Genomic DNA, 23,860 nt, shown 5'->3' on the forward strand with positions numbered 1-23,860 from the left:
TTACTTGATAAGCACATTACTGATAAACTTGAAATGGATCTACCAGAAATGGAAAATGATATTAACCCTTTGAATATATTAAATCAACTCAGCTTACCATATCAGAGGGGCGGTTGGGTAGCCTAGTGGTTATAGCGTTCGCTCGTCACGCCGAAGACCCGGGTTCGATTCCCGACATGGGTACAATGTGTGAAGCCCATCACTGGTGTCCCACGCCGTGATATTTCTGGAATATTTCTGGAATATTGCTAAAAGCGGCGTAAAACCATATCCACTCACTCACTCACACACTACCATATCAGAGGTGCACACAAGATGAAGATAGCTGTTTCTGTAAACTTTTCTCAAGTATCCTTAATGCGAGGTTTGTAGAAACAAATAATATTTTAACTCCATCCCAGGCAGGATTCAGAAAAGGTCTCTCCACAAGTGACAATGAATTTGTTCTACATGCAATCAGGGAAATTTTATTACAAACAAAACGGAAACTCTGTTGCGTCTTCATTGATTTTACAAAAGCATTCGGCCCTGTGTGGAGAGCTGGTCTATGGTATAGATAGCTAAATTATGGTATATATGGTACATTTCTTAACTTATTAAAGGAAATGTACCAGAACATAAAATCTACTGTTATGTTACATAATCAAATATCCCCATTCTTCCCATGCAACATTGGAGTAAGACAAGGCGAAAGTCTCTGGCCACTTTAGTTTTCACGTTTTATTAAAGATACTTAGCCCTTCCTACTGAAACGAGGAAGTAAAGTTGTTAGTTTAGACTACCAAAGGGAAGCCAATCTAATATTCTGACTGCAGTTTATTGTTTTGTTATGTGCAGATGATGCTGTCTTATTCAGTGAAGACACTGCAGACCTACAACAATCACTTGACAAGTAATTGTAAACTTGTCAAAAAACAAAATAATAGCTTTTGGAACCGGGCCTGCTAGAAACAGTAATCTGAAATACTCATTCACCTTTGGCAATCAAACTACAGAAATTGTTGATAATAATACTTAATATACTTAATAAAGTTTCACAGAAACTGGAGATTTGTAGAAGCCATCAAAACCTTAGCAGAAAATGCAACAAAAACTTTGTTCTCATTACTAAAAAAGGACGTAATATTAATTTACCTTTGGATTGTTTAATATCCGCAATTGATATTTTTATTTCACCGATCCTAATGTACTGTAGTGAAATCTGGGCATTTGAAAACATAAAACTAACAGAACAAGTTCAATTAAAATTTCTTAAACTGGCAGCAGGACTTCGAAATGCAACACCAAATTAAATGATCTATGGGGAGCTCGGAAGGGAAACCCTTTCCATCAAAAAGTACAAACGTGTTATTCTATCCTGGCATAAAATGGCAATCTGTAATCAAACTCCAAAATGAACAAATATGGTCTATACATTTATTGCTCATAGCTACGCTTGCATCTCTGAAAAAACTTCCATGGACAACACTTGTCAAGAAAATACTAAACAAATGTGGTCTCAGTGAAATATTTGACAACCCGCTAATGTGTTCATCTCCATGGCTACATTGGCTAGCTGTAAAAATATTGAAAGACCAGTTCCTGCAGAATTGGCACAGTTCCATTACTGAGAGTTCTAAAGGTATGTACTATAAAATGTTTAAAGAAAATATAACCTTTGAAAAAAATCTCTATCCGCCTAAAAATGTTTGTCACCCAATCTTACAATTTAGGACCATAACTTACCAATTTAAACTGGACGCTGGTCTGATATCCAAAGAGTGGAACGTTTGTGTAATCTCTGTAGTTCTCCCGTTGTTGGTGACGAGTTTCATTACCTGTTTAGATGTGAAGCTCCTCTCCAGTGGCGGTCTATGTACATACCTAAAGATCTCTCTGAATGGCCTAATTTGTATAAATTTAAAAAAAATGTGTATCCAGCATTAAAGTAAAAGATATGAAAAACATATCCAAATTCATCAAGACCATATTTAGAAATGTTGAAGCTTTTCGAAAACGTGTATAAGGTTCTTGTTTTCTTTATTCCTATCATATTGCTTTGTAACCTTTGATCATATATGTATTTGCACAATTCTCCTGACATCTTGATGCTGATATTTTTATTATATTGTTAATGGATATTATAATGTTTCTCATGTAACACCGTTGGTGGGATTTTCTTGGAATAAACTGTACTGAACCTGGTGTGATCATTGCAAGCTGACAGTGATTATAGTTGATGATTTGGTTATACCATGTCTTTCTGCGGCCGATGTAGTTTATGTATATATTTGTTGTAATTTCATTTTGAGGTTTTTACATATCTTTATTATTTATAACTAGTTGTTAGTTTAAGTCACCCATAACAAAGTGTAGCTGACCTGTTCTGAGCTGTCATTGTTGCTGACGCTTGGCACTTCTGTACATGTACCCGCAGGAATACCTCATGGTAAATCCAGTAACATGTAAAAACTGTATTATCGTTACATATGGATACACTGTGTGTACAAAATCTGCACATCTGAGCATTCATTTAATCTCTGACAGCGATGGCTCAAACTTCTGACGATGAGTTTGTCTCCACTGTCATGGCGTCCCAGGTTCAAGCCTTCTGTGTTGACATTGATCATGGTGATAATCGTCGTAAACGACGCTATGAAGAACAATGCGATAACAAGGTGGACAACATAAATAAGAAAAGCAAAGGTGAGAACGAAGTGAATAGTAATGATTATTTTCACGTGACGATGCACGACTTAGTGACGTGGTGAGAGCTATGAATCTTTTGACCACAGCATTCACAACACGTATGGACAGATGGTATGCTCAAGAAGATAGAACAAGCTTTTGACAGAAAATTGAAAGACGAAAATGAAACTTGTGCATAATAATATAGATTGCATTGAACATACGGCATGTGATAGCAATGACACCGTAAGACAAAAACTGGGTGAAATAAGAAAGAAGATTGATGTTAAAGAAGAAGAGTCAATTAAATTGAACATTGTTCTTAATAATGTACGCGAGACAGAAGGGGGAGCTATAGGGAACAAAGTGAATGCTATTTTACAGTCGGGATTGAAGTTGAGAAATATAATGATTGACAGAGCTGTGAGAAAACTTTCTACAATCTGGCAGATAAGATTGACATTCTAAAATCAAAAGTCACACTCAAAGATTCGAAGACATATACATCGCTTCTGATAAGTCAAAACAACAAAGGCAATATGAAGCCAAGCTGAGGTCGATCGCCACCGCTGTGGGTGAGGAGAGGCTCGCTGTGAGAGGTGCGCGTCTCGAGGTAAGAAGATCACGTGATGACCATATACACCCTGGAGACAGATACACAGCACAAAGGTGTGAGGTGGGTGAGCAGTTAAATACAGACTAACATAGTAAGCTTGATGACTCGCTGTTACAGTGGCCAGTGTCATGTGAGGCTATTAATATTTGCTCTCAGGTAGCAGATAACCAGTCAGACACGGTTTATGCTACACGATATATTTTATCTGATATACCTTCTGATTTTTTAGCATCGGATAAATGTATAGCACACGTGAATGCCATCATATTTCAGCTCGAGATGTCGACCCAGTCTCAGAATGACCTATATCCAGGTGCGGAGACTCTCACAGACTTAGTTCAGAGAGAGATGAATGAAAAGTTAAAACTACGTTCTCATGTTGTTTTTGGTGGTAAAAGCAATAAAAAGCGCCGTGTGAGAACTCTATGGTGGAATGATGATCTGCGTGTGTTGTGGAATGACATGTGCGAGGAAGAGAGAAAGTGGTGTAAATGTAAACGCCCTGGTAATGAGAGATTGTTTCTGAAACATAGTTTTGTTAGAGGGCGAAAACATTTTGACAAGGCAGTGCAAATTGCTAAACGAATATATGTGAGAGGGGAAAGTAAACGGTCAAATGAAATGTGGGAGGATAATAATAGAGAATTCTGGAAGAAGATTGCTAAGATTGGGGTAGGTGGGGAGAGACGAAAACAGATCCCCATGAGAGTGGTTTTAGAGGATGGAAAAGTGTCTGGGAAATGGAGTGACGTACTAGATAAGTGGAAGAATGATTATTGTAAACTGTTGAATGGTGACGTCAGGATGCAGAATGTTCAGTGAGACAGGTGACACACATGTGTTCTTGGACGCTTAAGTTACTCTCTTTGGAGTAACTAGAGCGGTTGATAGAAGCTATTGTGGCAAGGCATCGACGGCATCCCGATGGAATGTCTTAATTCACAAAATGTTATTTCGGCGATGCACAATATTTTTATTATCTGTTTTTGCACAGGGGAAATCCCTGCATTGTGGTTAAAGGGCATAATTAACCCCATAGCAAAGTGTTCTACTTTACATCCTGCGGATCCTTTATCATATAGAGGTTTGACCCTCACCAATTCTATGTACAAATTATATTGTAATATTTTAAATAACCATCTGCAATCTTGGGCTGAAAGCACAGGAGATCTAAATGATGCACAAAATGGGTTCCGGAAGCGTAGATAACTACGTATTACATTCACTCTGTTTGTTCTTTTATTAAAAACCAGAAAGTGTACTAAAAAGGACACCTTTTCTGCTTTTATTGACTTTCATAAAGCGTATGATAGCATTAACAGAGGTGTGCTGTGGGAGAAATTATGTAACATTGGTATGAAAGAGAAAATGGTCCTAGCACTTCAATCTATATAATTTTTATGCTAATGTGAAATGCATTCCGCGTATAAATGGTATGCTTACACCCTGGTTTAATGTTAATCGGGGTTTAAAACAAGTATGTTTACTCTCGCAAATTCTGTTTAACTTTTGTATTAATTTTTTGCTTGACAAGCTAAATGAAACTGGTATTGGTATTTGTGTTGATGATATTACTATTGCAGCCTTAGCATATGCTGATGATCTTATTTAACTTGCAAAATCGGCAGATGATTTGAATCGTCTATTACATGTTATGAATACATGGTGTGTTGATAATAGTATCCTTATTGATAATGACAAGTCAAAGATGGACACTTTAGAAATGTAAGCGTTCCAAGAACAACAGCTTTTTTAATATTGGTAATTCTATTTTAGACATTGTTGATTGTTATAATTATCTAGGCCTACTGCTCACGTAACATGTTGACTGCGATGCTATGGCAAAAGCAGCACCTGAATCGGCTAACAGAGCATTAGGTCTTCTTATATGATATGTAAATATAAGGCAATCGTGGGTATGCAATCCACTACTTATTCCAAATTGTATGATACGATGGTTTGGCCAGTCTTGAGTTGTGGGGCATCTATTTGGGGTCATCGTGACATTTCTTCTGTAAATGCCGTTCACCATCGTGCTTTGAGAATTTTCTTTGGGTTGGGTAAATACGCTCTAAATGTTGCTGTTAATGGAGATATGGGATGGATTCCTCCGATAGTTAGACAATGGATGTATATTGTTAGACAATATTGTCGTTTTACTAAAACGTGTAGAACAATGGGCAAAGCTGGGCAAAGCTGAACGAATGGGGTCTGAATATTTCTGAGAATGTTAGCGTGAAAAGTGTAGTTGTATATGTGCATGATATATGCATGGGAAAGTATGTGTATGTTGGAATTAACTGTTATGCAAGCCTGGCGGAAGAACGAGTGGTAATAAATTACGGCTAGTAACTGGTAGTATATATTATATACCCCTTTTACACTAATATATTTATTATGTATATACTTTGATATATTTTAAGTCTCTCGTAACCCTTAACGGGTGGCTCACTTTTATGTCCTGTTATATATATCTATATAAATATTTTTGTGAGGTGAGACTCAAATAAACAATCTGTCTGTCTGTCTGTTTTACCTACCAACTGCCCCATGGCCAGAAGCTTTCATATGCTGATTGGCCAAAATAACACCTATTGTTAAACTGCATGTTTTGATCACACTGCATACTCTCTCAGCACATGAACTGACAGAACTGCTAAGACCAGCATAGGAGGAAGATTTAATATTAAAGCGGGTGAGTTAAATGGCTATAATCTCTATTTTGTGTTGTATTGAAATAATACAGTATTTAAAGTTTAAAGTATTATAATAAGTAAATTAAATGTATGTAATCTATTATAAATGTTGGTTATGTATAAATATTTAAACCTGCATAAGGTATAAGCTAAACAACCATAATTTATCACAAAAATATATCCTATCACTTTAATGAAACCGCCGTCATATAGCTGGAATATTGCTTATTGCGGCGTTAAACAATAAACAGCTTTGTAGTGTACAGATTCAGATGTGATACATGCGAATCATTGTGAATAAATTGTGTGTATTTTCTTGTTCAATATATTAAATGTTAATTAGTGTTTTGGTCTATGTATTATTTATTCAGATTAATGACTATGGTGTTGCCATAAGTGGGGGGATCCACACCCTTGTATCAACACCCACAGGGTATGCATTGCATTATTTATATTTCTCTCAGATTTATAAAGAGACCGCCTCCGTGGTCTAGTGGTAGAGCGTCCGCCCGGAGAGCGGAAGGTCTGGGGTTCGATCCCCGGCCGCATCATACCAAAAGACGTTAAAAGATGGTTCTTGTTGTTACCCTGTCTAGCGCTCGGCATAAAGGGGCTAAAACGAGGACTGGTCGGCTCGGAGTCAGTATACTGTGTCTGAGTGTGGTATTCATGTTAAACTGCGGCATGGTATCTCAGTGACCTAGCACTATAAATCAGCATTAGTCCGGACTAGTACAAACAGCCATAAGCATATAAGTGCAATAATCTTGGACGCGACGTTAAACCCCATTTCACCTCACCTCACATCTACGACTTAAGATGTGATCTAAATGTTATGACCACATTTAATGTCAATTCATAATATCATTAATTTCTGTCTTAAAGTACTGTATCTGTTTATACAGAATGTGTAAGTGTTATGTATGTATATTGTGTATGTATTATACAGCCAAATGAAGTTATCTCCCTTGGATGTAGGTATATGTAGCATGAATATTACTGTATATGTTCTAGTATAATCGTTTAGTGTACAGTCTGTCTAGTGTTTCAATGGATGACTGATTTATGTAACGCTTACTTGTAATAATATGCTGTGTATCTGGCATTGATGATAATGTTTTACCTATTGTTTATTATGCAATCATCTGATATCTTAGATCTTTGATCTTACACAAAAGGTATCACAATAAAGACCTCAACACTGAAGCATGTGTTTGTTCACTGTGACAAGACATCCACTAAACTGCTACATTTCTTTAATAGTTGAATCGCCTACCACAAGATACGAGTTTGCATTCGCAAACACTCGTGTAATTTCGGGACAAACCGACTTTCAGTAGACTTGGTTCCGTCTCTTCGCAAACGCAATAGTCGCCTTGTTGTGCCATACCTGTGTTTGGTTTGTAAGTGTACAAAGATATTTCCCAACAATTAGCTACAAAATCTATGTACGACCGCTTGTGATTTAGAATGGCGAAACAATAAGATGTTATTATTGCTTTTGTCACTTTGGTATATTTTAGATACAAATTATTGCTATTAAAGTACTTATAGTGGTACGAGCTTTCTGAATACTAGTAGATTGTACTGTTTTCTCATATAACATCGATAGATAGGAGACAAGTGTTCTGGCAGGTTACGGAAAGGCGCAAGTGAAGACGAACACGAGTATTATTACCTCCGTTATATCTTGATAATGGATCCGTGATTAACCAAATTGTATAAAGAAACCAGACACAAAAGAGTTTTTAAGCACATGGAGCATATGACACAATATCCCTCACTAATCTCTCTGATGACACCTTTAAATGACTTGGGTACCTTTAACCATTATTGCCACTTGGGGTACGAATATGGGGGGTTAAGTTATTTAGCTCATCATTGGGCAGAGCGTGACGGAATCCGAGTTCGAATCCCGGTTCCTCCAGATTGTGTTTTGTGATTTGCCAGCATTATATCCGTGCTCGTGGGTTTCACGAAAGTGGTAAACATCAAAGACTGCATCACTTCTGTGCCTTGATACAAGTGTTCAAAGTGTCCAAAAGCCGAACTCACTCACACACTGTGGGCCAGAAGGATGGGTAAGCTGGTAACACCAAAGATGTGCATACCAATGACATGTAAAACGAAGAGAACGTCCAGTGCTTCCTTTGGTGCATTATCTTGCTTTGATGTAAGGTTTTCAATTTGTCAAAATATTTTGACATCACATTTAACCAGGGCTCCGTCTCACAAAGCGATCTTAACAGATGCGATCGTCTTAATCACTTGGATGTTTGTTTGTTTAACGCCGCACACAGCAATATTTCAGCTTTATGACGGCGGTCTGTAAAAATTCGAGACACTTCAGTGATTGACATCATGAGCATCGATCCATGCAATTGGCATACGATGACACGCATCAACCAAGTCAGCGAGCCTGACAAACCGACCCCGTTAGTCACCTCTTAGGACTAGCATAGTCGCCTTTTAAGGCAAGCATGGGTTGTTGAAGACCTATTCTACCCCGGATCTTCACGGGTGTAATCACTTTGAGGACGGCATTAAGGGGTTGAAGCAAGGACTGATCGACTCGGAGTCAGTGTACTGTGTCTGAGTAGGGTATTCATGTTAAACTGCGGCATGGTATCTCAGTGGGCTAGCACTATAAATCGGCATCAGTCCGGTCTAGTACAAGCAGCCACACACACACACATGCATGCACGTCGCTATATAAGTGCAATAATCTTGGATGCGACGTTAAACCCAATTTCACCTCACCTCACCTCACTTTGAGGAACGGGGCCCAGGACTTCAATTTACCAAACATCTAGATGGCAAATTCAAGGCAGATAAAGTCAAATAACGGAATATAAAAAATAATATCACTTTTCAAATAATTTAATTCGGAGGTCGGGTTTGATAAATTTGTAAGCTCTTTATGGCGTACTGTTGTAATAATTTATAAATAGCGGATGCCATTACCAAAGATGAAGGAATGAAATTCCACAGAATGGCAAACGTGTTGATGATGACTTCGTTGATGGCCCTGTACTGCTCGACGGGACGAAGATGGCATGGGTTAAGTCGGAGTCAGAGTCGGTTCTTTGAGTTATTACTTTCTGTGAAGGATAAAAAGTGCGTTATCTGACTTAACTACGTATTCAGATATAAAACACACCCTGAGAGCTAAAATCAATCAATAAATAAATGAAACTAAATACAACATAAATATGCTGCACGGAAATATCACGCAGTCATTTCGTAATACACGAGAATATTGCATTATAAAATCATTTTGAAATAGTTTAGTTGGTGTTGCAATCCATTCGACCTTTGTTGTACAGATATCGGCGTATACCATCGCTGTGATAACACCACAGTGTTGTCAGATTCCTGAGCTATATCACCGAGAGCCCTATCGCCCGGTATACCGTAGTCTCTCTACTGAAGGCATGAGCCCAGATTTAAACATGGTTTCAAATACATGACACTGCAATGCTATCTTAAGGACAAACCGAATAATGCCAAATTTACCAAAAAGCAAAACAATTCCACGTGAGCTTAAATAAAATCAATACAGCATGTTCGGTAAGCGCCCCTTTGGTATATTATAGAGTAAACGGGTATATTTTATTTAATAATTATCACAGAGATCTTGAACGTTATGGGGGCATTACGGTACATATGCTGCTCATCACTTTTGTCTGTCGGGTCAGAGTTCATTGTGACGTCACGGTAGAATAACACGACAATGAAGGTAAATGTTTATATCTCCCGAATCTTTATTTGTTTTAACTGTATTTTATCCATCCCTCACCCATGACGTTATATATTAAAGAGGGGATAGTGTGTATTGAAGGTAGAGAAATTGTGTGGTCATACGTTCACGTTAGAGCGATAAACAAACATCGACAAGAACGCTGCCGTGCATCGTGGTGTTTGTAGCCAGCATCGTCCTAGCAGTTTCAGATGGAGTGGGTGAGTTCGGCTTCTCACCGAATTTAACAGTGGGCAGGAAGAAAGGTTTTCACACATTGTGACCATGAGAGAATTGAACTATTTTCATTGACGAATCGGGGGCAGGGCTGGGGGGCAGTCGTCTGAGGCGCCGCAATTCGTTGTGCAGAGTTGCATCCCTTGGACTCGCCAGAACCCCATGGTCGAGGCTTCTAATGAGATCACCGAGTATTAGAGGAATCGGTCTATGGCCTTCTATCCCAGTATATCCGCTTAAGCATGGCTATTTTGATTATGTTACTGTGTCATCGACTTATGAACTTATGAAATCACGTGCCTGATGTATTTCATAAATTATATTAAGCGAACATTCTGTGTAAGTTCTGTGTATTTCACATTGCACATAATGTATGTGCAGCTCCTAAAGTATACAGAATCTAGGAATTTGTTAAATAATATTTTTACTGAAGAATGTATATGAATACATTCCTACAACAGTTTGCATATCTATAAGGTTTAGCTATCACAATAAAAAACATATAGTTTTGTGTAAAGTGAGCGAGTGGGTGAGTTAGGTTCAACGCCGCTTTGAACAGTAACAACCTGTCAGCTAGGAGGAAAGCCTGAAGTAATGCAAGTCTAAGACGTTTACTACTATGGTGAAAACCACGAGTATGGGTATGGTGCTGACGAACCTAGAAACATAATTGTGGCGAACCGGGATTCGAACCCACGATCGTAGGTTTCTTGCGTGTCCAAGAGATGCAACTCTGCACAGATAATTGCGGCACCTAAGACGACTGGACCACCTGTTCTGTGTAATGCACGTGACACAATGTTAAAGGACTGGGCCTTAAAACCAATTAGACATGGAAGTTCTTTTGCAACGGAACGTTATCCTCTCGTTCGGATAATGCAGGACAGTCAACAGTACCAAGGAGAAATATTTTGTTTAGAATAACTGTCGAGACGAATGTAATAGGAATCACGCCACATTCAGTGCAGGTTATTTTGGGAACTCACGTTCATGAAATACAGAACGGTCGGGTAGCCTAGTGGTTAAAGCGTTTGCTTGTCACATCGAAGCCCCGGGTTCGATTCCCCACAAATGCGTGAAGCCCATTTCTTGTGTCCCCGTCGTGATATCGCACACACGGCGTTAAAGCATACTCACTCATGAAATACATCACAATCGTTGCAGATTACGTCATTACTTCTACTGTTTGGATGTGTCATCCATCATGTCAGCACGGTAACGACAGGTCCCTATTGTATAGCCGGATCACCACAGCCGAATCAAACCGGTACGTGTGCATCAATGGGTGAGTGAGTGAGTGAATCGGAAGTATTCTGCAGTGATTCTAGATTCGATTCAACTGTACCACGGCGACATGTACGAATGAAGTTAATCTGTCATTCATTAATGAGACCAAAATGATGTAAGGTAGGTGTTTTTTTGTTTTTTTTGTTGTGTTTTTTTTATATTTTATATTTTTGGGGGGTTTCAGGATTGCACGCACGCACACATACACACACGCGCGCTCACGCACGCACGCACGCACGCTCGCACACCTGAAACACATCACCCTACCTCCACACAACCAACTTTTATCCCACTCCCTATACACTCCCACCCGACCAAGGAGCGTCCATTCCAATTTGGAATGAACGTTGGATTGCTTTGGAAAGATCGCTCATTCCAACCTTTCCAAAGCTTGGAAGGATCGATCTTTACGGAAAATCCAAAATTGGATTGGCAACATTTCCAAACATATTTCCAACACAGGAAATGTTTGGAATGACTTGGAATGGTTTGGAATTGTTTGGAATTGTTTGGAAGTATGTTTAGAAGGAACAAGTTAAAATATGTTTTATTAGTAATTTGAACAATAAAAAGACTATGAATTATCTATTGAGTTTAAACTATATATGATAAATAATAAACTTATCTCAAACATTCACTACTTGTCTGTCTAGCGAGGGGCTTTCACAGTCGCAATCTCCCTAAGGTGAGAGAGAGACCCGCACTTGACTCGACAAGACAATAATAGGTCTCAAGATTAAGTTTTCGGCTGGATGGCAGCTGCCATTTAATTATAAAACAGACAGTCGTCTATACGGCTCACATGTAAGTAACATCTAATTTATTGTTGTCTCACGCCAGAGCTTTGAATAATTCTGTTCATTGAACAACTGGAATACAGGAAGTTATCAATAAGTGTTTTACTTAACATAAGATAAGATAAGTTGTTTACAACATAATATCATCATGTCAGGACGTACTACAGTCAAAATCATATATTTTAAAATCAATTTAATGACAGACTATGATTTCCAAGTCCCGATTATCAAATCAATGAGGTATCAGTTTCACCACATGTGCACAGACCGCTATATATTTTTCATAACTATTCTCCAGTTAAAGTCCTATCCTCTTATAAAATAATAATCTGTGAGAGTGATCATCATTAACGAAACTCATTCTCATCAAAGAATACAGAACAAATGAAGAATAAGATGCATTCATTTATTGCCATGCTTCATTCATCACTAAGCAGATTTACATACATTTTCGAATAGCACTTAAACTTTTACCATGGTCCATATTGACATAATAATATATACATATATACAAAACAGGATATGCATTTAATAAATATTTACCATAATATGGATTTCCGAGTATATAAACGACTTCAACGTTGATATTTCAGACAAAAACAAAGTCTCCTGTGTACAACGGAAAATCTTGTTTTAGCGATAGCACATTTTTAATTCAATCAAATATACTTTCCTTGATTGATTATATGACTGCGGTCGTAGATCCGGATGTATCCAAATATGCTCAGTAAATACACAGGATTTATTGTTATACTATTAGGATTAATAGATACAATTGAATATTTATACGCTTGATCATAAAGTTAGTCACTACTTTCACATGTTCGATTTGTATGATTTGGGTTATGATTAAATTGACAAAATAAGAAATCATTCCGTGTATATGTGTATTATATATTGTACCCCAATACGTAATTAAATTGTGTATAAATAAGGACACTAGGTTAATTACTGTAATTGATTATTTGATAAATGTATTCACCTTTAGTTGCGTCATATGTCACAGAGGTAAAGCTAATTCATAACAACTAATTGTCCCACTTATTTGGCTTCTATCTTTTATGTGAACCAAATGCTATAATATGGGGTGATAAACTTCATTGGCAATAGACGTAGCATATAATTGTCCGCATGAACAGTCTACTCTGTTCCAGATATGTTTATTCATTTTGTCAGCATTTAAATCGTTGCATTCCTGGCTCAATGATTCATTTGACGAAATCTTGTTCCCTGTTTTGCATTACCGTCAGATAGTTCCAGAACAATTATAAAATTTCCAGTCCTATGTGTTGCGCATAAATCCGAGATAATTCGAAGTTCATATTCTTGTACGAACACTTATCAAAATTCATTTATACCTAGTACTATTATATACATATGTATATAAGTTCAAATTATAATAATGAGGCCCTCTATTCTCGAAACGGTCTTTGTTCTACGACAACCGTAAGTCGGTATGGGAAAACAAAATATTTGTTTAATTGTTCAAAGTTCATAGTCAATGTCATATGATTATAGACAAGGAAGATAAGAAATTAAATATAAAGAGTAGCCACTTTAAATGACAGAAATTCTTTTAGTTAAATTTGCTCATGATTTGGTCTTTTCGTGGTAAATAGTGCCAAAATACTCTTAATTATTTACTGTCATGTCATTACTAATCTCACATAAGGTCAAAAGTTGTGCAACGTTTAACAGATATGATTATGACATGTTGTATCCAAACATATCCAAACAAATCCAAGCTTGGAAATATGACCTTGACACATTTTGGAATGGTCATATTTCCATTTGGAATGGTGGTATTTCCAAGTTTTGGATTGTTTGGAATGGATGATATTTTGTCCAGTGTCCGCAACTACACACAAACACAATACCCCTCCTCGCACCCATCACAACACAAGAAGCCCAATTCCGTTTTTCATTTTCAGTAAAAAAATCAAACACATTGTCCAACAGTATTTAATTGTGTAATAAAACCTTCAACAAACAAGGTTTAACAGAACCAAATTTCAGGACTCAAACATTCATATTTTTCAAATAGTTGCTTCTTGAACAATGAATCTCAAAGTGCCTTTAAAGCATTGAGAATCTATAATCACATACAATCACGTCGGTAAACACATCCACATCTCGACATACACGGTTAACCACATTTCACCTCGCCTCAGATAGACAGACACTCCCACCCCCACCCTACCATCCTCCCCAACACAGCAACTACCCCCCACCACACCACACACACACACACACACACACACACACGCACACACGCACGCACACACACACACGCACGCACACACACACACACACACACACACACACACACACACACACACACACACACACACACACACACACACACACACACACACACAGCAATCGTTTAAATGTTAAATCTTACGTGCCTGAGTTAATCACACGGACAAAACACTCGTTACCTTAAATCTGATTATTTCACCACGGTACGGTAAAACGACCATAACGCCAACCTGAACTTTCTCAAAATAGACCCGCCCTTTCCGGATCTTCCCCGGAGCTTCCAGACCCGCCTGGAGGCGAACTTAGTCGACCGGGGTTTCACCATGGAGGTTGCTGAGTACGCCGACGGTGACGGTAACAGAGCGGCGTTGACTGTGGTGAGAGGGGGAGACTTCACGGACGTGGTATTCGACTATCAGGCTGGACAGGTGTACACGGTGCACGGTAAGTGCTGTTATCAGTTTGCACTTGGCGCTGCTCAGTATCCACACAACCACACTTAACGACCATATGACTACTAGAAGTAAGTAGCGGTAGGCATGTTGTAAAGCCATTAACCTTTGCGGGTAATGTCTTTACTGTTCTGGGCATGACATACCCTTGAAACGATGTTAGAAAAAAATACACTTCAAAATACCAATCAAAGACTACAGATACAATTATTTCTTCAAATAAACATTCTAATTCAGAGTACATAGAAAACAAATTTCAGGGGCATTTTAATTAATTTGATTAATTATGATTTGCAACAAAATAGTTTTTCTGTATTTTCATTTTAGTTTTTGACATTTTCGTTTTTGATTTTGACATTTTCATTTTAGTTTATGACCTCTCGTTTTTGATTTTGACATTTTCATTTTAGTTTTTGACATTTTCACTTCACTTTTCAGCGATTCACTATCTACTTTATATATAATTTATTACATAATTGTATGACAAATCGTGTTAATTTGCAAAAGGTTACGATAACAGAAAGTGAAAATTCAAAATATTGAAAAACAGACTCCATGTCCCTTATGGGCCACCGTATGTATGTGCTATTCATCATTTAAGATAGGTCATCGAAGGACCATAATTATAGAAATGATACAGGAGTGTTAAATGGATGACCACGGATTGCGGTTCCGCACTAACTGCATGCTAAGTATACATGTATGTTGTCAGATTTCCTATGTGAAACCCCAGCTGAACACCCTACGCTTTTTTATTAATCAACCTTACAACTGGAATGTATTTTAAATACAATACCCCTCAGCCTACCTTTACAAATGTATAAGATTATGTTGCAGCTACCATAACTATACAATTGCAATAGGAGCATGTGAGTGGCGTGGGTTTCAGTTAGATCACGGTATGTCAGCTTAATGTGGGAGGAAAGCCCGAAGTGATGCAGATCTCAGATGCATGGGTGTGGCTGACAAACCTAGAAACATAATCGGAACAAACCGGGATTCGAACCCACACTCATATGTTTAATGATAAAATTGACGCCTTTGACGACTTGGCCACCCATGCCCCCGAGAAATAGGAAGACGCACATATGTAGATGCGTCATCAACTTATTTGTATGCAGGGCGACATGGAGATGGCCCGAATCAGTCACCATAGATTTGGATTTAATGACGTTGAAAATTAATCATATTTTACTATTATGTAAAGCATATTCTTTGGGAAAGACTGGTTATCTGGACGATCATTATTATGACAATCCATATTACATAAATTTATAGTTTTATGTTCCGTCACATAAATATTCTACTGGTTCATTGTGTAACCTTCTACTTGTAAACTTGTTTCGTTGTTTCTTATCTTGTAATATTATCATAACACAACCCTAAAACTTAAAGTTGAAAATTTTATCCACCATCTTCGGTACATGTGTCACAGTTCACAGTTTAGTCATGTAATATGCCAGCATCACAACATAATAAGAGTGAGTGAGTATGATTTTACGCCGCTTTTTAGCAATATTCACGCAATATCACGGCGGGGGACACCAGAAATGGGCTTCACACATTGTACCCATGTCGGGAATCGAACCCGGGTCTTCGGCGTGAGGAGCGAAAGCTTTAACCACTAGGCTACCCGACCGCCCCCAACATAATAAGAACATGACAGTGCCACAAATTGGTACGAGAGAGCGGCATCTAAACACTGGCTTCCAGCATGTTCTGGTGTCATGGCATAACCAATTTTAATATTTGTTCAGAAAGTTATATCTTATGAGATTGATGTTTGTAACAATACATTGTAGGACTGTATATATTGCGATGTAACCTGCCGGACAAAAACGAATATACACTCATGATTGATGGCTAAAAATAAAATAAACAAGAAATGGAATTCGATGGTGATGTATTTAATACGGGCATAGTTGTGTTTTTTTACCTTAAGGAGGCAGTGTTTTGGCGACTGTTTTCAGCCCAGTAGCAAATGTAATTTCTTTGTCAAATCCAATTTTAGCCCGACAGTATAGTGTTGCCTTGTTTTGTTGATGAAGTGGTTGTCATATACAATAGGCTGATGTATACAAATGAATTCTGGTGGAATCTTGGTTTATTCTTACTTCTTTAAGACGGTGTCTGTGTGACCAAGACGATGTCCAACGACTCTGTTGACGACTACTTATTTGGCGACATCGGAATTAACGGCACCGGTCACATCTTCTCAACAAATGACATCATTAAGTTTGCAAAGCATTATGGTGAAGTGAGTATATTGGTTTTATGTGTATTCATTCGACGAAAGCAACTCAGATCCCTTTATCCTCTGAGGAATCCGGTTTAGAATAGGTCCCCAGTTACCCATGCTTGTAAGAGGCGACTAAATGGATTCTTTTCTTCGTATTATTATCTGTATTAAATGATCGAGTATGTTTTTACACCACTTTTAGCAATATTCCAGCAATTTGACAGCGGGGTACATCAGAAATGGGTTTCACACATTTTACCTTTATGGGAAATCGAACCCGGGTCTTCGGCCTGGCGAGCTAACACTTTCACCACTAGACTACCCCACCACTCACATCTGTTTTATATCTATCATTGATATTTTAATGATGCTTGAAGGTTCTTTGGTTTCTTCAATGAACTGAATGAGGGTTATCTTCTCTTCCTTTTTCTTTAACTTTAGACCCGTGAATCATCCGGGTTAGAATAGGTCTTCAGCAACCCACGATAAGAGCCGACTGTGCTCGTCGTCCGCGGCGACTAACGGGATCGGGTGGTCAGGCTCGCTGTTGTTGTTGATCCATGTCATCGAATCCTAATTACATGGATCTATGCTCACAATATCAATCACTGGATCATTAATGATCTAAACATAGCATTCTTTGACTTATCTGTTTCCCAATCCTGAAGCTTCTTCACCAGATCCTCCTGAGTCAAAACTTGCAACAGATGAGCATTGGCTTGCTTCACATATTCGGCCTTCGTATGTTTGTCCTGGACTGCTTCTTCTACATGTGCCGTTGCCTCAATGCACACCACTTTCAGATGAGGGTCATCCTCCAGGAATTGCTCTAATGCCAGTTCATGTACTGCCATGTTTGAGTATATGTTATCAAAATTGCGTGGATCGATGCTCATGATGTCAATCATTGGATTGCCTGGTTCAGACTCGATTATTTACAGAACGCCGTCATATAGCTGGAATATTGCTGAGTACGGCGTTAAATAACAAACAAACAAATCTTTAACTTTGTTCGCTGATTTTGTTAAAACGATTTTGTGTGTTGTCTTGGGACGGAGTGGTTCTAGACATGTATGGAAAAACATTCAAAGATGGTGTGTTCATTACTTTCCCAGGCCTATCTGGGTCAATCTGAAGTTCGTGGTATTAACTGTGACCATTGGCGGACTTGCATGTACTGGGATTATTTCAAGGCCAACTTCACACTCGACTACTATTTTTCAGGTAGGAAAACCCCAAGAGCAATGTTTGACATATAATGACTTAAATTTCAGATCAACAGGCATAAGGACGATATGATACGCAACCGGCAAAAACCAGTGTTTCAAATAAATTAATTGATGTTAAACTTTTGTATTTTGCTAAGCTCTCATCTATCATTTTCAGTACTTATTTGTCTTTAAAAATTCTGAGAAACAAAGCCAGCATTGCAGTGAAGGTAATATTTTCTTCGCGTGTGAACTGAGGAGAAAAAAACTTTACGCTCCCAACTTCTAAATGCCTCTCAAAAAAGCTATTAATCCATATATATCTTATCTTTACTTATACCTCTCTGTTGATTTAGGTTTAAAAATATCTTAGTTAGCGATATTATATCCGAAAATAACGTCACTTTGTCAGCATTCAAACAATATTTCAACATGGTTTTATGTCATTAGATATAATTAATTTTGATTTAAAAATATTTGCACGGTGCATAACAGCCAATGGGGATCTCAGACATCTTATCTTTGAAAATCAATAAATTTCAAACACGGCAGGGGTCATGTGGTTGCATATTCATGTCTTAATCCAGTCTTCATTAAACCAATCTGTTTTCATACTAAGTTACCCAGCAACAGATTACTTTTACAAACTAATGCAGGAATGAGTAATGGTTAAATAGACATAATCAAATTAACAACAATTCTTTCATTTTTCAGTTACTTTACAAACAAACTCGCTGTACTTTCTTTTGCCTCTCAGTTAATAAACTGGCACACATATGTTATTTCTCCTGTGTGAGCAGCTCTGAACTGGACAACATCGATGACATATCCACAAGTGCCTGTTAGAGCAGACGTCACAGGAATTATGCAAACAGCCTCCGGCCAGAGGGACTTTCATCACATGTACGATTACTATGACTTCCGGCCCGGAATAGAGCCAGGTCTCACTGTCTTTGAGGTATAGCGGTTTCATTATATCGCTTTTGATGGAAAACATAAACAATATAATTGCATTTGTATCAACTCTTTTAATGTCTCATTTGTACCTAATATACCGTGAATATGTTTTGTCTGCTAAATGTGTGAAATTATGCTTTCTTATCCAGACACCGCCAAATGTAGTGTGCCCACAAAGGGAGAGCGTCAAGCTGATTCCGAAGGTGGCCAATCAGTTTTACTTCCGGATGGAAGACACGAACGTACCGTCTGCACACACTTTCAACTTACAGGTGAGACTTGACATGGTTTACAACAGTTCTTCATACCAATTATCATCTCAAAGATTAGGCAATGCATGTGTATGAATCCTGCTGAGGAACTACATCCAACTTAAGTCACAACGAGGTTTTATATCGTCCTGGACACGTCCTTAAGCTGTGTCAAGGTCAGCGTTGAGATCGCGTAGAGTTGAGTTGGGTTCAAGGCCGCGTGTTTAGTGATGTGAGAGGAAGGCTGTAAGTGATGCTGATGTGTGTTGTTTACCAGGATTATCAGGGTGAATCTGGGATTATACCCAATGATAATAGGATCCTGATACGCAAGAGGGACGCAACGTGATCTGTGGAGATGACGAAAGTCGGATGAATCTTTGTAATTGTGTGTGCCATCATGTCTTACCAGATGATTTGTAAATACAGTCGATTTTAAGATAGTGTAGAATTAAGTGAGTGAGAGAGTTGGGTTTAACGCCGCTTTGAACAGTATTCCAGGCTTATAACGGGGTGTCAGCTTGATGTTGTAGTAAGGTGATGCAGGTCCCCAGACGTTTAACACTTTGTGGATAAATATTTTCCGGGTCTTAAAAGTCAATTTCAACAGACATTCTGTTTGTTGTGCTGGAAAACTAATCAACAAACTCCCGAAATCTTGAGCTGGCATTAATGGCTGATTCCTGGGAACAAATTAATGTTTAAATGGATGAATTGTTGACCAATGTGACCAATGTTGCACTAAATTTCATACATCATGGATGTGACTTTATTAGTCCGGATTAGTTGTATTCAACATAACGTTCTTCAGAATGTCAGCACCACACCAGATATACTGTATAATAACAGATTACCCACGTCTCCTACCTGCACAATGTACGACTTTCTGTCTAGGCGTGGTACGACAATGAGTACAAAGTGATACGGGTGGATTATCCCGACCAGGGGCGACCCACAATCCACATTGATGACTTCAATAGGGGTAAGTGCTGACACCCTTTCACGATGTGTCTGATGTGTGGTACCGCGACGCAAGGATATCATAAATAGACTTGGAAGAAAGTTCCTTCTGAATTAAGCGCGCCATCTGAAACGTGTATGTAGCTCCCATTGCAGCAGGGTCACTCCCTTTCGAAATAAGAGATCTGCGAGGGTTTCTTGCTTCAGAACTTTTTCTGAGACTTTGAAATGCCAACACACTTATGTCAAGAAATATTTTTTTAATGTGAAATTTACACGATGTGCGACTTTCCGTGATTCGAGTCACATGACCTCGAAAATGACGTTCATAAGCGTGTGAATGATTCATTTTGACGTTTATATGTTGTTCAAGAGACGTTCTTAAAATGACGTATATATAGACGAACTACCTTGGACCTTTAAAAAACTTCGGAAAAGTCAGCTTCGACGGTCACGTAATTTGGCTATTAATCGATGCCTGGCTCAGGGGCTATTGGGTAGCCCACTGGTTTAAACGTTGGCTCGCCACGGGTTTGATTCTCCACATTGGTACAATGTGTGAAACCCATTTTCCGGTGTACACCGCCATGATATTGCTGCCGTAAAACCTCACTCACTCACTCACTCACCATAAATATATTCATATATATCATATTCATAAATATCTGGAAATATTGATCGGAACACATAGCCACAGCAGAATCAAACTGTACATGACCAATATCAGTCACGTATTAAAATGATAGTTTTTTATTCATACCTCATGTAATTAATGTATTAAAATGATAGTTTTTTATTTATACCTCATGTAATGAATGTATTAAAATGATAGTTTTTTATTTATACCTCATGTATTTAATGTGTTAAAATGATAGTTTTTTATTTATACCTCATGTAATTAATGTATCAAAATTATAGTTTTTTGTTAATACCTCGTGTAATCATAGTTTCTAAGTTATATTTTCCAGGTGCCATATAAGCAGTGTTAAATAATGACAAAGGCTTAAAGTTTAAACTGCGAAATACCCTTATTTTGCGAAAATCTGGTGTTGTCACTGATTTTCAGCGATCGATTCATTTAATACGTTGACCGTTGATAATAAGTTTTTTCCCACCAGAATGCTCCTTTAAAATTTCGATCAAGTTACCAATCAACATGGTCTGAATACGTGTATAAAATGTCAATTCGAATCTGGGATTCAAACTACGATCATAGGTTTCTGGCACTCCCAAGGGAGGCAACTCTGCACAACATAAAACATACGGATGAAAGAGTGAAGTAGGTTATAACTGTGACAACATCCTGCATCCAAAATATTCATGTACAACAACATACGGTCACAGGTACTCGCTACACCATTGACAAGGAGTATGGCAACTGCAGCATGACACCACTCCCAGACACTGTGATGGATACCAAGAGAGTGGGGAAGGGCAACCATTGGTTTCTGGAACTACTCGATCCTCTGGAGTTCCTCCGACTCCAAGCCGATTTTGTTTATGTGGGACAGGTAATTATGTTTATTTGGGACGGGCAATAGTGTTTATGTGGGACAGGTAGTTGTGTTTAAATGGGACAGGTAATTATGACTATATTGGACAGGTAATTATATTTATGTGGGACAGGTAGTTGTGTTTAAGTGGGACAGGTAATTATGAATATATCGGACAGGCAATTATGTTTATGTGGGACAGGTAGTTGTCTTTAAGTGGGACAGGTAATTATGAATATATCGGACAGGTAATTATGTTTAAATAGGACAGGTAATTATGAATATATCGGACAGGTAATTATGTTTATGTGGGACAGGTAATTATGTTTATGTGGGACAGATAATTATGTTTATGTGGGACAGGTAATAATGTTTATGTGTGAGAGGTAATATTGTTTCCACTAGCATTTGCAAAACTCTGTCTTGGATTAAATTCAGATTTATATTCGACGTCCGAACAAGGGAAAAGTCTTTAAACGTGGATTGTTTAAATGTGAGGCTTGTTAGATTGGGGAATGAGTTTATATAGGTCTGTTCACCCCTCGTCTTGTATGTTGATTTGTCTAAACACTCTCACGTACATGTTGTTGGGAGTATATTGGGGTTTTTATGTTACGAATGTTCAATATACCGATACAGTTTATAAATGAATTAACTGCGAATCGTACATTGCCTATAATCCGTATGTACAATTGTAAGGAAAGGACTTAATTTAGTAAGTGATCATGAGTGAGTGAGTGAGTTGAGTTTAATGCCGCTTTTAACAGTATAACAGTTATATCATGGCGTGTCAACCTAATGTGGGAGGAAATCCCGAAGTAATGCAGGTCTCAGACGTTTACCACTTCGGTAAAACCCAGGAGCACGGGTATGGTGCTGACAAACCAAGAAACATAATCGGGGCGAACCAGGATTAGAACCCACAATGATAGGTTTCTGGCATGCCCAAAGGATGCAACTCTGCGCAGCGAATCGCGGAGCCTTAGACGACTGGGCCACCCGTGACCCGAAGTGATCATGACGTTACTTTTGTTACTAAAGATGCTTTAATATGAATAATATAGAATATAAAGGAATGTTACTCAGGAAACACGTTACTGTGTTGTTTACAGTAACTCTTTGTGATATCATATACTGATTCTCTGAATTATTATTTTGTTTATGATTCGGTGGATTACATTATTCATATTTCTTTCATTTTTGCCAGCGAACTGTACGTGGATTGATCTGTGACCTGTTCGTTGCCAAGGTAACCGGCAAGAGTGCCGTCATCTACACCAACACAGCGGCCGACAATGTCACAGTAGAAGCCTATTTCTCCAGGGTAGGGATGAACAGACTTTGTCCAAATATGGAGACAGAATCCATATGATTGTGTGGTGAAAAATCTGCAAAATTCGATGACTAAATGGATTCGGTGATTTGGTTGATTGCGTGTCACTGCTCCCGATGGCGTGGCATGTTGCTCATAATATCAACCACTTGTTTGTCTAGTCCAAACTTGATTATGTACTGGGCGTCGTCATACAGCTTGAATAGTACTGACTGCAGTGTAACAACAAACAAACAAACAAACAAACAAACAAAGATCCAATGGCTGCTGGGGTTGATCCTGGAGTATCTCACCTATCCGAAGACCCGTGAAGATCTGGGTTAGAATCGGTCTTCAGCAGCCCATACGACTATACTTGTCGTAAGAGGCGACTAACGAGATTGGGTGGTCAGGTTCGCAGTCTGGTTGATGCATGTCATCGTATCCCAATTGCGTGGATCGATGCTCATGATATTAATCACTGCATTGTCTGGTCCAGACTCGATTATTTACAGACCGCCGTCATACAGCTGGGATATTGCTCCCCGCGGCCTTAAATAATAAACAAAACAAACACATCTCCTAATATCCACCCTATGAAATAAAGCGAGTTTGTAAATTAAACAGAAAATTCATTTTGTATACGGGGTGATACGTATTTAGGTGGATAAATATTCAGATGCCATA

General features: G+C 38.3%; 1 protein-coding gene across 5 annotated transcripts in view; it reads left to right on the forward strand.

Annotated features, from left to right (window-relative positions):
• The first annotated feature begins 9,688 nt into the window (after positions 1 to 9,688).
• The window catches only part of LOC139478908 (uncharacterized), a 34,707-nt gene continuing 20,535 nt past the window's right edge, over positions 9,689 to 23,860 (forward strand). For 4 of the 5 annotated variants that reach the window (XM_071261589.1, XM_071261591.1, XM_071261590.1 and 1 more), the window contains exons 1-10: positions 9,689 to 9,718; positions 11,120 to 11,222; positions 14,551 to 14,745; positions 16,877 to 17,010; positions 18,108 to 18,216; positions 19,001 to 19,158; positions 19,307 to 19,429; positions 20,303 to 20,390; positions 21,713 to 21,879; positions 23,069 to 23,185. In XM_071261589.1, the coding sequence (XP_071117690.1) occupies positions 9,713 to 9,718; positions 11,120 to 11,222; positions 14,551 to 14,745; positions 16,877 to 17,010; positions 18,108 to 18,216; positions 19,001 to 19,158; positions 19,307 to 19,429; positions 20,303 to 20,390; positions 21,713 to 21,879; positions 23,069 to 23,185 (1,200 nt within the window). In that variant the 5' untranslated portion in view covers positions 9,689 to 9,712. Of the gene's footprint in view, positions 9,719 to 11,119; positions 11,223 to 14,550; positions 14,746 to 16,876; positions 17,011 to 18,107; positions 18,217 to 19,000; positions 19,159 to 19,306; positions 19,430 to 20,302; positions 20,391 to 21,712; positions 21,880 to 23,068; positions 23,186 to 23,860 lie in introns of those variants that run through there. The other variant, XM_071261593.1, reaches the window with a different exon arrangement.

Source organism: Haliotis cracherodii, unplaced genomic scaffold (assembly GCF_022045235.1).
Source record: "Haliotis cracherodii isolate W230 unplaced genomic scaffold, xgHalCrac1.p SCAF_4, whole genome shotgun sequence".
In the NCBI taxonomy this organism is placed as follows: Eukaryota; Metazoa; Mollusca; class Gastropoda; order Lepetellida; family Haliotidae; genus Haliotis; species Haliotis cracherodii.